This window comes from Rhinatrema bivittatum, chromosome 2 (assembly GCF_901001135.1).
Source record: "Rhinatrema bivittatum chromosome 2, aRhiBiv1.1, whole genome shotgun sequence".
Classification (NCBI taxonomy): Eukaryota; Metazoa; Chordata; class Amphibia; order Gymnophiona; family Rhinatrematidae; genus Rhinatrema; species Rhinatrema bivittatum.
This window is the reverse complement of record NC_042616.1, coordinates 619,242,638-619,260,860: the sequence shown is the minus strand read 5'-3', so window position 1 is coordinate 619,260,860 and position 18,223 is coordinate 619,242,638. Positions and strand designations below refer to the sequence as shown.

The 18,223-nt window shown below is 42.0% G+C and overlaps 1 protein-coding gene across 1 annotated transcript in view; it reads right to left on the bottom strand.

Annotated features, from left to right (window-relative positions):
* Nucleotides 1-18,223, bottom strand: part of ASXL3 (ASXL transcriptional regulator 3) — a 367,079-nt gene that overhangs the window by 223,281 nt on the left and 125,575 nt on the right. Inside the window, exons 4-5 of the mRNA XM_029591205.1 lie at nucleotides 7,672-7,780; nucleotides 6,277-6,388 (exon numbers count right to left, since the gene is read on the bottom strand). Of these exons, the coding sequence (XP_029447065.1) occupies nucleotides 6,277-6,388; nucleotides 7,672-7,780 (221 nt within the window). The remainder of the gene's footprint in view (nucleotides 1-6,276; nucleotides 6,389-7,671; nucleotides 7,781-18,223) is intronic.

Here is an 18,223-nt window from a genome sequence, read left to right as displayed (position 1 = left end):
TTCTTTTTATCATTTTTATCTCTTTAAATTACTCTTTTCCTGAGCTCAGCCCATCCTGGCTGAGTACAAGATCAATTTCCGGCTGCAGGGAGAGAGGGCATAAACCTTCACTGCTGCACTCTGCTTCCTGCACCCACTTGCCTTTCAGCTTTTTTTTTTTTTCTGTTTTTACAGCTAAGTCTACGCCAGTTGAAAAACCAGCTACTGGACCAAGGCACTCATCTGAGGAACCACAGAAATCACCTCAGGAATTCTCAACTGAGGGAGAGACCATAAGGTATCAACACAGGAGAACGGGGAAAACTAAATTTCCTTCTTCTTTTTTCCTTCTAAAATTTAAATCAATCCCAAGTAAGAACATAAGAACATAAGAAACTAACATTCTGGGTCAGACCAAGAGTCCATCAAGCCCAGCATCCTGTTTCCTACAGTGGCCAATCTAGGCTACAAGTACCTGGCAAGTATCCAATAGGGATATGCACGTCCACCATATCTGCTGGAGACGGAGAATACTGGCAGGCTGATGTCACTGCAGGGGTATATATACCGTGATGTCAGCTTTGCTCCGTCTCCATTTGCTGGTAGAGGTGCATAACCCAGTGGTTCTGGATTCACCTGTCTGTTCGCTAAGAAATGGCCGCTGTTTGTTCTTTTGTGTAGGGTACTGAAAATTTTAAAAGACCTCAGAATATCAGTGCATCCCTGAAACAGATTATTTTTGAAACTCGGATCTGTGTCGGGTATTGGCAATGAATATCACAGTGCTGAATATAGCTTTGGGAATGCCTTACTGAAGGCGAGAGCAAGAAGTCACAATAGCGATAAGTACCTTTAACTGCAAATATACCAAACATTTCTACAATAAAAAAGTGATTACTACTTTTCACTTCTGTATGGAACTGGAGTAAGGTCAATGATTATCACAGGGGCATTCCATGAAGTTAGCAAGTAGCACATTTAAGACTAATTGGAGAAAATCTTTTTTCACTCATCACACAATTAAGCTCTGGAATTTGTTGCCAGAGGATGTGGTTAGTACAGTTAGTATAGCTGGGTTCAAAAAAGGTTTGGAGAAGTTCTTGGAGAAGTCCATTAACTGCTATTAATCAAGTTTACTTTGCTAATAGCCACTGCTATTAATTGCATCAGTAGCATGGGATCTTCTTGGTGTTTGGGTAATTGCCAGGTTCTTGTGGCCTGGTTTGGCCTCTGTTGGAAACATGATGCTGGCCTTGATGGACCCTTGGTCTGACCCAGCATGGCAATTTCTTATGTTCTTATGTTTTTAGAGGAGGCTAGCAACTATGAGACAGTTAATCTCAACTAGATGGGGAAATTAACAGAAGTTTTACTGCAGGAAAGAATTGTGGAAAACTCAATTACGAGATCTGAAACAGCATGCATTAAATATGGGGGCAGTTTTGCCCCAAAATCAGATTTTTTTGACCAGGCAACAGGATTATATGACAATGCTGAAGATAGAGTCTACTTGGATTTCAGTAAGGCTTTTGATGATGTTTTGCAGAGGAAACTCAAACAAGCTGGGCAGCCTGTGTGCAGGTACTAATGGCAGGAAGCAGCAGCAGAGGGTGATAGTAAACAGAGTTCAGTTTGAGACGAGGAAAGTTACCATAAGAATCAATCCTGGCATCTGTTCTGGTCCATGTTTTCATAAGTGATACTGCACAGGGGACAGAAGGGAAGGAATTTCTTTTTTGCAGACGATGCTAAGATCTAAAAAAAGGGAGTGACATGCCAGAGTAAGTGAAATAACTAAGGAAATGTATGAGAAAGTCTGAGAAGCAGATAACAGTGTGATGGCCAATATTTAATGCAAAAAGTTGGGTTTTGCATTTATTTATTTCGTTTATAGACTTCTATTCCCTGCTGCAGAAACACGGTATGACTGGTACATGATAGGCACTGACAAACATCAGACAGGAGAGAGATCCTGATGACTTCAAGCTCCCTAGAACAGGGTGACAAGGTAATGGGATGCAAGGGGGAAAAGGCAGAGGTCTGGCTAGCAAAAACACGAAAAAGAGGGGATGAAAAAAACATACGAACAAATCAAGCATCTTTTTTTATCAATTTGCATATCAAATATATTTTACTGAAGGCAATCTTGATAAAGAAAAAAAAAAGGGAAACATGAATAATAATGCTATAACAAAAAGAAAACCAAAAAATAGAAGTGCTCCCCGACTACCTTGAAACCATTACATGGGCGGGATGCCAAAAAAAGAGAAAGAGGTGCATTTTAATTCCTACGCGTACGCGCACATGTGCGTGCATTTGCCGGCACCTGCACATGGGGGCGACCTGCGCGTGTTTATGCACAGGTTATAAAATCGGCTACCCGCGCACACGATTTTATATCGACACGCGCATGTGCATGCAAATGCTGCATCGTGCGTGTAAGTGGGCGGAATTTTAGCCAGTACACGCGGCGACGCATCAGGCCTATTTCCCTGTTCCCTCCCAGTTCACCCCAGTAAAGAAGCAGACTTCCTATACCCCCTACCTAACTTACTTCCCTTTTACCCTACTTTCCCCGACCCCTACAGCCCTGATGATTACCCTAATTTTTTTAAATTTCAGTACTTACACACAGTCCGTAGTAGAAGCAAGTTACGCGGTGGTGGGATCCCGGAGCGTGCTCGAGCGAGACACTGACTTCATGGCTCTGTCCCGGTCCACCCATGCCCCGCCCACATCCCACCTCTTTAGCTCAAAACCTTTGTAATGGGCGTACCGGGAGATACGCGCTTGACCGTGGGCCTATTAAAATCAGTGCGACCCGCGCGCTTATGAGTCCCGTGCGTATCTCCCGGCTTGGCGGTGCCTAGGGTTTGGAAAATCTACTTGAAAGTGAGGAGTGCAGTCAAAAGAAATCAAGGTAAAAGTTAAAATATAAAACACTAACAGGGTAATCTTCAAAGGAAAAGGAAAATGTAAGCGTAACATACTATCATAGCAATTTTCAAAAACCAATTTACCTGCGTTAAGTGTACTAAACACGGATAAAACCTATTGACAATTCAACGGTATATATTGTAGCAATTTTCAAAACTGCTATCTTATATGCCACTGAATTATAAACAGGTTTCAGTCGCGTTACGTGCACTTAACAATGGTAAACGGCTTTTGGTTACATTTACATTTTCCTTTGAAAATTACCCTGTAAGGGATGAAACCTGTAAATCGCTTTATAGAGTAAACATTATTAGCTTGGCATCTGACCAATAACTGCTGTTAGCAAAAACTACCACACTGCAGCTTATAGAGGAAATAAAAGTTATTTACAGGTAAGCAAGTTTGCTTTTTCAGTGGCCGGCCAAGCAGGCATGAGCTAGCCATAACACATGGAGAGTCCCAAGCTGAGGGTTGTACAGCAGAGCTATTACCTAAAGACATCCTGGCAAGACCATGTGAAGGGTGGGTTTCTGGGCTGAACAGGCTGTATAGAACTGCTTGTCCAAAGTTGCTGACTCCCCAGGACAGGCTGTCCAGAGAGCAGTGCCTCAAAATGGCCAAGCAGCGGCTTTGCAAAATGTCTTCAATGGAAGTGGCCCTGAAATGAGCCACTGAAGTCACTATGGCTCTCACTTGATGAGTCTTGACAGTGTCTATATTCTGTATGCCAGCCAGGGCCTACTAATAGGAAGCCTGATTAATGTGGAATGCAGATGCCGCTTTCGGAAGGAACATGGGGTGGATCCTTAGAATCAGCCTACTGTGGAAAAATCACTTGTCTTATCAGATCAGTTCTGGAAGTGGCGCGAGCAGGTAGGAGGTTACCTCGCTCCCGGGAAGGTTTCTGAGGGTCCAGGGGGTCCGGAAGGTGGGCGATCATAGTATTGTGAGTACAGGTGGGGAGAAGGGCAGCTGGAAAGATTTATTTAACAGCGGCCAGAACAGGAAGTGAGGGAGTCGGAGCAATTTGCAACCCCCGCCCCCTGAAAAATCACATTTCTGTCGTTCCTGGGGGTTTGGTGGGATGGGGTTAGAGAAGCTCAGCCCAGCGGGGCCAATTTGGATTTATTAGAGAAGGGGGTTGAAATTAGGCCATTGACCCACAGAGGGTTTTTTTAATTTTACAAAGCTGCTTACCCAGATAGCTTTTAAAGATATCCAGATAAGTAGCAAGTTAGCCTGCCACACAAGGCCGGATAACTTATAAACCTACCCGGCTACATTCAAACATAACTTGTTAGATTTTTAAGTTAACCCACTACACATAGCTGGAAAAATTTAAGCAAGTATATTTAGTGGGATGTTTATCCCGCTGAATATACAGGACAAGTTATTCAGCTAACTTTAGCTGGATAACTTGTCCACTAACAACCCTACAGAATATTGGGCTCTGTTATTATAATTTCAGCATTCCTATAGATTCCTAAACCAGGGCACTTTACAACAAATTACATGCAGGTACAATGAGTTCCTGCCCCATAGAGCTTACAATGTAACTAGGTAACTGAGGTGACGGTAGACAAGTGACTTGCCCAGGACCACAACAAGCATCAGTGGTAGAAGTAGGATTCAAACCCAAATCTCCTGATTCTCACTCCATTATTCCAACTAAAACCTCTGCAAATGTTACAAAATGCCACTGCGAGGATCCTGACTAAATCTAATAAAAGGGACCACATTACTCCCATTTTAAAGAACCTTCACTGGCTCCCTATCAAACAGAATCCTCTATAAATCCCTATCAATAATCCATAAAGCCATCTATAACTCCACCCCAATGGACCTCACCATCCCTTTACAGCTTCACTCCACCTCTCGTCCAACTAGACAAGCTCAGAAAGGCACGCTAAGAGCCCATCCTCTCAAGACTTCACTTAGCAAAAGAGCTATTTCCACTGCCGGTCCTAATCTCTGGAATTCACTCCCACCAGACCTTAGAACTGAACAATCGACTCCCACCTTTAAAAAAAGACTAAAGACCTGGTTGTTCAACCAAGCATTCTCTTAATTTCAAACTTAATACCTAAGCTTTGATCTCCAGGAAGGTCCACTACTTTGTATATAATTACCCTTAAGTTATTATTTTTATTTTCTCCAAGTTCTATTTATCCTGTTCATTGTAAGACATTATTCTAAATACTGTCGATCTATTGTTGTAATGTAAACCGAAGTGATTAGTAACTTTGTTACCAGAACTTCGGTATATAAAACTGTTAAATAAACTACTGGACCACCAACTCTCTCAAGCCATCTGAGATGAGAGGAGGCCAAGCTTTAAAGGATCTTCATGAGAAAGGGGAGCCTGAAACTGGGATGGTAACTAGTGAAGGACCTAGGAACGAGGAATGCTTTCTTGAGTAGACGAGTTACCACTTGATTCTGTAGGGAACTGAGGAAATTACCAAAAGTGAAGACGTCAATAGCAGTGCCAGCAAAAGAGAGCAACACTTAAAAGAAATACAAGGAGAAGATTTTAGAGAACAGGAAGAGGTAATTTTGTAGACAGGGTAATGCCTCAGAAGACAGAAATGATGAGTGAAAATAATCAGAATAGGAAAGAAGAGGAACGAAAAAGGAGAGGCCAAAGATAGTAATATCACAGATGGAGAGCTTGGCTGATTTCTCCCACGTCCCTGTATGTCTGCAGGGTAGTGCTAAAGAGGAGGAGGAGCAAGTGCGCAGTGAGGAACAAGGAGAACTCCCGAGAGCAGCTGAAAGAGTTCAGATTCTCTCCGTTGCCTTTGATTTTTTTTTTTTCCTAATTGGAAATCTGTGTGGGATGCTATGCAACTTGTCAGTTCATATCGCACCTCCCTGCATTATTGGTATTACTTTGCACGTTTCCCACGGGGACTGTAAAGAGCTCTGGGATACATCTGTACGAAAGCTGCACATGAAAGCGCACTACATCACACCGCCTTAGAAGGCAGCGCACCTCCTGAGGGATTCCAGTAAATCATCTCCACAGTGCCTCAGGGATGACTCTGCTCAGGTATCAGACTCCCGGCACCCAGGACGGCGAACCCATCCATTTTGGAGAGGAGGCAGCACACGGAATCCCGGAACATGAACAATATTCATTTTTGCTTGTTTGTTTTTTCGAACAGTAATTCAACCCATCCGAGTGCATTTTGAACAAGAGAATGAGAGGAGAGGCATGTACTGTAGCACAATCACGTAAAACTCCTCTGAAACACGTTATAGAGACCAGAGCATGCCACGGGACCTAAGCAATGGGCCAAAAACTCCTAGGCAGGTTGTGTGTGTGAATTGTTTTCTCTTAGACCTCAGGACGCTCACCTCCATTCTCTTCTTCGTTACTGTTGTTTGTCTCTGCCATGTCTGTGCCTTCTACTTCGGACTCGCAGCCTAACTCCAGCGTGCCATCTGCTGGACATGTAGATTCTTCTTTCTGTGGTAAAAAAAAAAACCAAAACATGTTGATGGAAACCACAGGATACAAGAAGAGTAGGGAAAAGCACAATTAATGACTGCTAGATATAGTATCATTCATGCAGGCTAGGAAACTGCCCCTTTTTTGGCCCAGGCACTTTAAATCCCAACAAAAAACAACTCACAGCGGAGCCCCACTGCTCTGCTTACTCGCTACTTTGGATGTACCTTAATTTTTTTTCCCTCTTTTCCAACAAGCTTTCTGGCCAGCTCATCATCTCGGTCAGAAAAACGGATGCACAGATAAATCGATGCTTTTTAAATCTCCCACCTTATAAACTGTAATGAATGTTTGACAATATCTGGCCAGTTACGTTTAATTATTTTTATGTGATGATGATTCCTTAATAAAAAGTCTGCAAATAAAAGACCTCACTTTAACTTTCTATTTGCTTTGTATTATGAGAACTGTTGCAACATTTTGGGGAGCTGAAGTGCCAGGAAGAACTGAGGATATCTGGATGCTAGCCCAAGATATCTTCAGCATACACAAAACGTCTGAAATACGTTAGTTATTTACTTAAAAAACAAAAAAAAAAAAGCTTTTGGCTGCAGAAATCGATATTTACTACCCAGTACTGCTTTTGTTTTTAAACAAAAAGAAAAGTCTGAATACTTCCATAATTTATTTTTTTTTTTTTTAGCCTGTGGGGTTTTCACTGGTACCTACCAGTTCATAGAAAATTCACTCCTACTAAAGCCATTAAACCTTCTTTCCTATCAAGACATATGCAAAATCCCCCTGGATCTTAACTTCAGAACAAAACAGGATTCCCTGCCCAGCCAGCCCCCTGCGCATTCTCTTACAGTCCTATAATTGCTGACTGAAATAGCTCGATGCGCCTTTCGGACAGAGTTAGTTGGTAATGAACTGCTAATGTCAAAGCCAAACAATGATAGCCAGGAAGTCAGTTGCTTCCCTTCTTGCCATAAATGTTGCACATATTGCTTAGAAAAGCCCAAACCATTACTAGTAATAGCACGTACGTTAAGCTACTGCCTGGCTACCATATGCTAGCATCAGGACCACGTGCGGCTTTTTTTTTTTTTTAAAACACGAACAGAGGCAAAGCTTTCTCATGATATACATTCTTTCTAAGACATCCGAAACCTCTTTAACGTGTTTGCAAGTGATTTCCCTCTCATCCCCCTGGTCTAATCTGATGCGCTATATATTTACAGAGGCAGAAATACAAGGCGCCTCCTGCCTTAGGTGAACTGCAGACAAAGACGGCGACTTACTTTAAGAGCATAGAGTCCTGACTTCCCAGGGATTTTGAAGAAAGTCCCATCGCCCACGCGAGTGTTAGTGTGAAGCATTGCATTCAAACAAGCTAACGGAGAAGTCCCACTACAAAAAAAAAAAAAAGAAAATATAATAAATACAAATGTTAAAAATAAGTAAAATTTCACAATCTGATAGGGAGAGACTCCTGGATTACTGCTCCCTTTCTCCTTGCTTTATTGCTGTTCTTTTCCTTCTTTTTTTTAAACTCATGCTTGCATTTAATAAAAAAAAAATTCTTCTAACTCGGAAAACATCTACATTACAATAACAGGCCAGTTTCACCAAACTTAATCATATGCATCTGTCCCATAGGCTCCGGGCAAAAAAAAAAAAAAAGGCTTATGCATCACAATTACGCTTTTCTGCAGTGTGCTCTGAAGAAGCCAGGGGTACAAATGTTTACGTGAATTTACTCAGTAAATAACACCCTCACACCAGCGTTTGGAAGAAGGTTGCAGAGGATGTGACTGATGCACATGACTGATCAAAACAAAATGCCAAGTGCAAGGGCAGCTGAACCCCACAGAAGGAAAAGCAACAAAGGCAGAGCACTAAAGAGCGCAGGAAGAGTGGATTTCTATTCCAAGTGTGGAGGTTGTATGGCGGCAGCCTTTCTGTGCATGACTGACACAAGTTAAACCCTACACACAGTTCTTATGGTCTGCAAAGTTTTGTTTTGCTTTTTTTTTTTTTTTTCTCGCCAAACATTTTTGGAGACTGAGAGGGGAGAAGGGTTAGGTAGTTAGTAACACAATACAATGTCCTTGAAATGTATTCAAATTTGAGGATTTAATCGTAAGGTGGGGTTTGTTTGGGGGGTTTTTTTGCACACAAAAAAAGCAACAAATACATTTTAAATGGAGACATTCACGTCAAAGCTAGTAACGTTTTTCCAGCTCATGTTATAAAAGAGCCTGGCCACATGGACGTGGGCACCCAGTTTTAAATGGGCATACAAATCCCACTTCTACCATGTAAGTTGGGGGATTTTAAAGGGGGCAGCACCCACTCCATTCCCAATTTCACCAGTTAACAGCTAGGTCCTTCAAACCCCTCTAGTTTAATAGCCTTCACTCCCTCTGCTTATCCCAGACCATTAAATTACCTCAGTTATGGCAAATTTTTATTTTCCTTTAACTTACATCTCCTCCATAGCAGAAGTAAACTTGCGCGCCACTGGACCTGGGCACGGCCAAATCTCTTGGCAATGCTCGAAAGCACCGTGTCCTGCCCTGACCACGCCCACACCCCGCCCCTTTCTGAAAACGTTTGAGATGTGCGCGCAGCGGGAGATACGCGTGCATCTGGGCAACGTTTAAAATTCAGCCTCTTGAGGGAGTGAAGGATGGATTGTTTGCAAAACTGCAACCTCCCAACCCTGTCCTCACCACTATCATCAAATACAACACTAGATAAGGCCCTTCTAGTCTGCCTAATTTCATTCTTGGTGCAATCTCTTAGACCCCAGTTGATCTCTAGACTTCCCTTCATTTCACTAGGTCTCCTGGAGGCTCATTCCATGTTTTTTTAAATTCTGTCCTCTTTTTAAAACATAGGACATGATGGCAGATAAAGACCATACGGCCCATCTTGTCTGCCCATCCAAATCTCCTATTCGGCTTTATAGTCCCTTCATCTCCCTCAGAGATCCTCTGAGCTTTTCCCATGCTTTCTTAAATTCTGACACTGCCCTCGTCTCCACCACTTCCCCAGGGAAGCTGCTCATGCATCCACTACCCTTTCTGTAAAGAAATATTTCCACAGATTACATCCTGAGCCTACCCCCTTTCACCCTCATCCTATGATCCCCCATTCCAGAGCCTCCTGTGAATTTTATCTCCACCACTTCCACTGAGAGGACATTCCTTGTATTATTATTTATTTATTCATTACACAGCAAGTACTTCAAATAAACCAAGCAGTTCACAAAGTGAAATCCACACAAAAAGAAAGGGAGAAACATGACGGCAGAAAAAGACCATCTGGCCCATCCAGTCTGCCCATCTGTCCAATTAGTTTAGCAGTATCATTCTCATCACTTCCTTAGAGATCCCCTGTATTTATCCCATACTTTCTTGAATTACCACTTCCACTGGGAGGCTGTTCCACACATCCACCACTCTCTCTGTAAAGGAGTATTTCCTAAGATTATTCCTGAGTCTACCCCCTTTCAACTTCATCTTTTGACCCCCCTCGTTTACAGTCTCCTTTCCACTGAAAAATGCTCACCTCCTGTGCAAGGAAACCTTTGAGATATCTTAAATGTCTCTATCATATCTCCCCTGTCTTACCTGACAAGTAAGACTGAATCCTCCTCGCCCATACTAGAAACTTTTGGCAGGTCCTGGGGGTTCGGGAATTCATTTTTTTGTCAGCTCAGTGTAGGAGGGAGGAATGGGATGGCGGTGAGGGAAATTTGGGTTTGTAGGGCAGAAGTGGGGGTCAGGGGTTGGAGTAATTGGGGGTTTTTTGTACATCAGGGGAGGAAGAGGGATTGGGAGGCTGGTAGGGTTAATGTTTGGTAGTCCAGGATCATGATCCTTTGTAGGTCAGGAGAGATGGCAAGTTTGTTGTTGGGCATTGGATAGATCTAGAGTTTAGAAAGTCCTTATTTGCACTGGGTGAATTTGATGAGGAGGAATCAGGCAGTGGGGTGTTCTTTTTTGACTTTTAACTTGCTGTGCTCATGCACTGTGCAGATCGTTACTTTATTACATTTGTAGAAAAGTAATTTAAAAAACGCCCATATTTAAACTTAGGGCACATTTTTAGTGGTTTTATTGCACACTCCCCACCAAGATGGGGGCGCTTATAGTGATGATTCCTTTTTTTAAACAGTTTTTATAGTTTGCATTTACTTAGTCCAATAAACATTCCCCTGTTCTGCAGTTTTCGTTTTAAGGCACTGCTCCCTTAGAGGTAAATTTTAAAAGTTGCTGCATGCCAAAACTGGGGGATACGCGCACCAGTCGGGCTCGCAAGCTCACTGAATTTAAAAAGTTGCCCAGGTGCACGCGTATATCCTGTTGTGCGCACATCTCAAAAGTTTTCAAATGGGGAGGGGTGGGGGGCGTGGGCTGGGCAGAACATGGTACTTTGCAGCACGGCTAAGGGATGTGCACGTAAATATGTGCCTGGGTACGCACCCAGGTCAATTGGCATGCAAGTTTACTTCTGCTACGGAGGAGATGTAAGTTAAAAGAAAATAAAAATTAGCCATAACTGATATAATTTAAGGGTCTGGGATAAGTAGGGGGAGGTACCCGTACTGGAGAAGGTTTTCATGGGTAATGATTCAGATGGATTGAACCAAATCACGGTGAACCTAGAAGATGTGGTGGGCCTGATTGACAAACTGAAGAGTAGTAAATCACCTGGACCGGATGGTATACACCCCAGAGTTCTGAAGGAACTAAAACATGAAATTTCAGACCTATTAGTAAAAATTTGTAACCTATCATTAAAATCATCCATTGTACCTGAAGACTGGAGGATAGCTAATGTAACCCCCATATTTAAAAAGGGCTCCAGGGGCGATCCGGGAAACTACAGACCAGTTAGCCTGACTTCAGTGCCAGGAGAAATAGTGGAAAGTGTTCTAAGCATCAAAATCACAGAACATATAGAAAGACATGGTTTAATGGAACAAAGTCAGCATGGCTTTACCCAGGGCAAGTCTTGCCTCACAAATCTGCTTCACTTTTTTGAAGGAGTTAATAAACATGTGGATAAAGGTGAACCAGTAGATATAGTATACTTGGATTTTCAGAAGGCGTTTGACAAAGTTCCTCATGAGAGGCTTCTAGGAAAAGTAAAAAGTCATGGGATAGGTGGCGATGTCCTTTTGTGGATTATAAACTGGCTAAAAGACAGGAAACAGAGAGTAAGATTAAATGGACAATTTTCTCAGTGGAAGGGAGTGGGCAGTGGAGTGCCTCAGGGAGCTATATTGGGACCCTTATTTTTCAATATATGTATAAATGATCTGTAAAGAAATACGACGAGTGAGGTAATCAAACTTGCAGATGATACAAAATTGTTCAGAGTAGTTAAATCACAAGCAGACTGTGATTTAACTAGTCTTCCTTGTGAGACTGGAAAACTGGGCATCGAAATGGCAAATGAAATTTAATGTGGATAAGTGCAAGGTGATGCATATAGGGAAAAATAACCCATGCTAAAGTTACACAATGTTAGGTTCCATATTAGGTGCTACCACCCAAGAAAGAGATCTAGGCATCATAGTGGATAACACATTGAAATTGTCGGTTCAGTGTGCTGCGGCAGTCAAAAAAGCAAACAGAATGTTGGGAATTATTAGAAAGGGAATGGTGAATAAAACAGAAAATGTCATAATGCCTCTGTATTGCTCCATGGTGAGACCGCACCTTGAATATTGTGTACAATTCTGGTCGCCGCATCTCAAAAAAGATATAATTGCGATGGAGAAGGTACAGAGAAGGGCGACCAAAATGATAAGGGGAATGGAACAGCTCCCCTATGAGGAAAGACTAAAGAGGTTAGGATTTTTAAGCTTGAAGAAGAGATGGCTGAGGGAGGATATGATAGAGGTGTTTAAAATCATGAGAGGTCTAGAACGGGTAGATGTGAATCGGTTATTTACTCTTTTAGAATAGAAAGACTAGGGGGCACTCCATGAAGTTAGCATGTGGCACATTTAAAACTAATCGAAGAAAGTTCTTTTTCACTCAGCGCACAATTAAACTCTGGAATTTGTTGCCAGAGGATGTGGTTAGTGCAGTTAGTATAGCTGTGTTTAAAAAAGGATTGGGTAAGTTCTTGGAGGAGAAGTCCATTACCTGCTATTAATTGAGCTGACTTAGAAAATAGCCACTGCTATTACTAGCAACGGTAACATGGAATAGACTTAGTTTTTGGGTACTTGCCAAGTTCTTATGGCCTGGATTGGCCACTGTTGGAAACAGGATGCTGGGCTTGATGGACCCTTGGTCTGACCCAGTATGGCATGTTCTTATGAGTGAAGGCTATTAAACTAGGGAGTTTGGAGGACCTAGCTGTTAACTGATGAAACTGGCAATGGAGTGGGGGTGCGCCCTGTTTAAAATCCCCCAACTTACACGGTAGAAGTGGAATTTGCGTGCCCACTTAAAATTGGGTAAACACGTCCATGTGAACATGCTCTTTTATAACACGAGGACGAGTTATAAAATGGCCGCGTCGGCACGCATGCGTCAATGTGCGCTCATGCACCGGTATGAAAGTTACCGTCATAGTCTGACAGGAACTCCAAGAGTATCGACATCCCGCGACTATGATATGGTCCCAAGACTGGATGAATATGGAATCCATATGGCCAAAACTGGGAGTTTATTTAAGGAAAATGTAGACTGTCAAGCTTTAAAAACGTGGTGCCCTCTGGTTACTATGGAGTATTTTAAAACTATGCAGAGCTTCATTGCAAAGCTATTTTCTTAAATTCTCTAAGCTGCTCTGCTACAATTTCTCTGGACCTCAGGAATCTGCCATGTACGGGAGAGGGCCCCAAATTCTCACACCTCAAAAAAGATTTGCCTGTTTCAGGAAATGAAAGTTCTATCAGTCTAATTCATGGCTAAAATGACCCTACCTAATCCAGAGAGATTGAAGTCATTTTGAACAGTGTTCCGAACATGGGTGCTCCCAGTGCTTTGGGAAATGTACAAGGGAGCAAATTAAAAAAATATTTAATTACTGACGTACACCAGCAGGCCGGCACACTTTGGCACGTATGCGTCACCATGCGCCCAGATAACGTGGCCATTATATAACTGGTGTGAGTATATGCGTGCATGTTATAAAATAGCCTGAATGCCAATTTTAAGTGGGTGCACGCCTATCCATGGAAATCCCTCTTCTACTGTGAAAATCGTGGAATTTTAAAAGGGGGAGGCACACCCACGCCATTGACAGTTTCACCAGGTCATCCACCAGTTCACCCAGTTAACAACTAGTTTGATAGTCTGCACTCCCCCCAGTTACCCCAGACCTCTTGAACCCCTGAGAAATGGTTCTTTATTGTATTATTAAATTTTCACCTCGTCCCTAGCAGAAGTAAACTTATGCACAGGGGATCTGGGCGCATGCCCAGCCGTGTATTTCTGCACACATCTCTTGGCCAGGCCTTGAAACACCCCTGTCCCGCCCATGCTATGACCCTTTATGAAAACTTTTGAGATGTGCACGCAGTGGGAGATATGCATGCATCTGGGCGGCTTTTAAAATTATGTGGGCGCGCGCGAGTCCGACTTCTATGCTCATCCCCTAATTATGCACACGCCAGGCTTTAAAATCTATCTCAAAGTGAGCACTATTAGTACTCCATTTCTCTAGCCCTACTACTCTTTGTCTATTTATAATATATCCCACCTTCTGAATCTCAAGAGATTACCCAAAGCGATTTCTAGCAAAGCAAAGGAAAATAAAACAATTTACAGTCATTTCATAATTACAAATAATCATCATAATCAATACATTCATCTATAAAATGCATCCTATTCCCAACCACTAATCTCACCATTCGTATGCAATGCAAAACTTGCGGTGTATACTTTAGAAGAACTGCACAGCACACAACTTTATTTTAATCAGAGAGAAAATGGGACTTTGAAATACATTTCCAAGCTGCTAAGGAGTAAATCAAAGGGAATATGAGAGATGGGAAAAATCAGAACATTCTGTGCACTCTTCCCTGTAAAGAAGATTTTGTTTTTTTGCTTAGAATACTATAGAACTGCTAATTTACACAGTGAACATAAAGTCATTTTTGACAATGACCCTTCACAGTGAAAATCTGTTTAGATTTGATTAGCAATTTCCAAGCCTTTTTTTTTTTTTTCGGCAGCCCTTTCAGATTTTTTTAGGGCACAGTCTGGGCTGTCTCCCTGGACCAACAAAAAAACAGCCACCTCCAACTCATCTTGGCCATGGGCACAGAGAGAGCTTCCAAGATCATGTCCAGTGGAACCTCTGCATTCAGAGAACAGAGGAAGCAGTATCCTGCATTCTGAAACATCTCCATTTTCATGTACAAAGTTAATATTACTTCTTTAAAAGTGATGGTACCTAAAAGGGTAGGGCACCTCAAAGTGTACTGTGTTTTTCAACAGGTGGCTATCAGACTACGTCAGGGCAGTTTTCCCTACCACGGAAATTGGAAACGGGGCTGTGAGGCATGCCTTACGATCTCACCCTGCAACAAACTATCACCAGAATATGATATGATGGCTTCCTTCCTGGATGCCACTGCCATCAGTTGGTTATGAAGGCACACAACTGCAAAAACCACACTGAATGAAAAAATACACATGTACATGCATGAGCACAGGTCTATTGCTAAGAAGATTTTGTTTCCTGTTCTTATAAAGTTTTTCTTGAGCAAGTAAGTTTCGCACTGTGGTGTCACTGCGTACTGTGGCACTACTTCCCTTCGACCTGCTCTTATGCAAGTGCATCTAGAGCCGCTCGCCAGTGCCACGCGGTCTAAAGGGCAAGCTGTCTGCCTTTGCAGCCCTTACACAAATTACTCTTCTGCAATTTCAAAATCATTTTCAACAAACACACACAGTAATACGTTTGTTTACAAACTGCTTTGACATATTACTAAATCTATTTTGAAAGGATACTTACTTTCTATACAGTCAAAAAGGAAGGGGCCACCATCACGGAACATCCAGGATTATACCATACGAAGAAATAAAAAGAAGACTTGATTAGTCATTTAATAATGACTCGAGATTTCAACATTTCCTGACAGTAGGCACATAAACGAAAGCAAGGGTTGCAGATTTTCTTTCTTTTTTTTAAATACAGGAACAGACTACTGCTGGTATCTTTATTTTCCTTCCTCCTACTGAAACACAATTTTGAGAAACTGTACAGGGCTGCTGGAAGAAGAAGAAAATGTGAAGCACGTGAGAAGAGACCCACAGTTACCTCTCGGTGTAATCACATGAGCTGTGGCATGCAACAGCAAGACGATGAGTCAATCAAGCTAAAAGGACCTCCCGTTTTCAAAAGGTTACACTTCTCTTTAAAATACGGTCCAGCCAACATGGAAGACTCACATGTTGATGAGTCACGTCGCCGACGCTTGTATGTTCTACCTCACCTACGTGCAAGTGCTTTGAAATCCCAGCACTTTGCTTTTCACTTTTTTTCTCTTGATGTACGTCGAAAGCATGTAAAACGGCCATAAGAGTGCATGCAATCTTAACTGCTATTCCAATGGGCTTATGGCAAAAAAGACGCAGTACGATTCTGAAGGGCAACAGTCAAAATAACTGTCTCCAAGGCAACTCAATTGTGTGCTCAAGTGTTACTGAAAAGCAGGAAACAAAGAAACATTTTCATTGCTTGGCTATATTGCAAGGGCTTTTCACAACACACATGGTCATGGGCCAAACTGAGAGCAGTGCTCACTGGAATACTGAATTATTATTCAGAACCGCACTCTGGTGTGGGGTTTATTTTTTTTTGTTGTTGTTTGTTTTTACCCAGTAGCTATCTTGTGCTCCTTTGGGAATCCAGCTTAATTGACCGCAGGACTGGGATCTAGCACCATGTGCCTTCATTCGCAACTACCGGGGGGGGGGGGGGGGGTGTTTCCACCCACCCCACCCCATCCCACCTAACCCCAATATATCATAGTATGGTCATTGCAGTGAAAGTCCTGGGTGATGCACCAGGGCTCCTTCTGGTACACTGCAATCAAGGTGCCTGAATGCGGCCTCAGGCAATGACAACTCCCCTCTTCCAGAGGACTGGAAACGCCACCTCTGCATCCTATTCGGAGAGTTTGCTGTCCAGATCAATTGTTTGGCGGCTGAAATGAGTGCTGTAAAAATATATTCAATACAAATGCAAAGGCTGCCTAACCAAATTCAGATAATATCTCAGTAAATATGTTACATGATATTTATGTTCAAAACACCAATTCAAAAGGACACTTGTGCTGATGGTAAAATCATTAAGAAATGCAGTTTATAAAGCATTATGGGCAATATTATATGCCAATGTGAACACAAGAAAAGGAGAAATAACTAGGAGTGTGCAGCACAATTTTTGTTTTGTTTTGTTTGTGGGGTTACTTTCAGTGCTTTTCATGTCTTTTTGTTATTCCATTTTGTTTAGTTTTAGTGCACGCTATTTTAGAATATTCTAGAACAGCATGCACGAAAACCAAACCCTGGCTGCCATTTTTAAAAAGCACTCTGGGATTCTCCCACTGCATGCGAGCCTCCCTGAACTCTGATACACCACGTCTAAACGCCCACTTAACATACCTCCAACTTGCTAACTTTCTCCGGGAGCAGAAGTAATCCCCAGTTGCTACTGCCCTGCTGGTGTACAACATGGCACCATGCTCTAAGGAAGAGGGAGAAGATAATACCAAGCACAGAATCTAGGGAGGCCCATGGAAAGGGGGTGGGAGAACGCTCGGGAGGTGAGGGGGGGGGGGGGGAGCTTTTTATAAATAGCAGTTCAGAATTTGTTTTGTAATGGCGAAGGCACGAAATGAAATAAAAACTCAAAACAAATTACATTTCATTTGTTTTTCTTTCATTTCATAAGCAAAACGAAAGAGGAAATGTTGACATTTCTGCTTTCACTTCAGACATCACATCCCTAGAAATGACTTTCAAATTTTAAATACATTAGGATAATCTTTTTTTTTTTAACACTTACATTAATTTTTGTAAAGCACATATGCTCTATAATGATTAAATTAGAGCATTAAGGAAGAGTTTAGAAGGATTAATCCAATTCATTGCAATAAGTGCTTCTACGGCCATTAACCTGTGATTTATCAATGGCATCCCATTCTTGGATCGCAATGGAACCTTCCTCTCCAGGGACCCAAAAGAATCATCGTAGGAGCAGCTGCAATTGACAGCCCTGTCACTTTGTACATCCACAGCAAAATAACTGACCAGAACATTCAAATTATAGGACACTGCCACCAAAGATGAAAAATGATCCCCTTTCCTATGCAATTTCTCCACGAAACAATCATGAAGACTCACTTTTTTTTAGTTTTACTTGTGTATAATACCACCTATCAGCTAGCTTATAACCATTTTCTTTCACAGTTGTGGATGTAATTTCTAAATTGGTGGGTAATGGCTGGGGAATCAAACACAGCAAGAAAGGCATAACTTATTTGGACATGAGGAGATGATATTCAGTGCCACTTAGTTGAATAAGTTCCGACTTATCCAGCTTAATCTGTATGGTTTAAATATCTGGCCGCAGTTATATTTTTAAACCACTTCTCAAATAAGATCGCCCAAAGCGATATACAAGTCTTAACATGTATAGAATACATTAAAACAATCCATAAAAATTATAACAGATTAATACAACCCCAAAAAACTATAAATCAAACAGAAACATGACACACAAAACACTATCAAACTATCAAACTGAATAGTTATTATCTCTCTCTGTCCCCTTTCTACTTCTCTTATTTAATTTCGATGGGATATT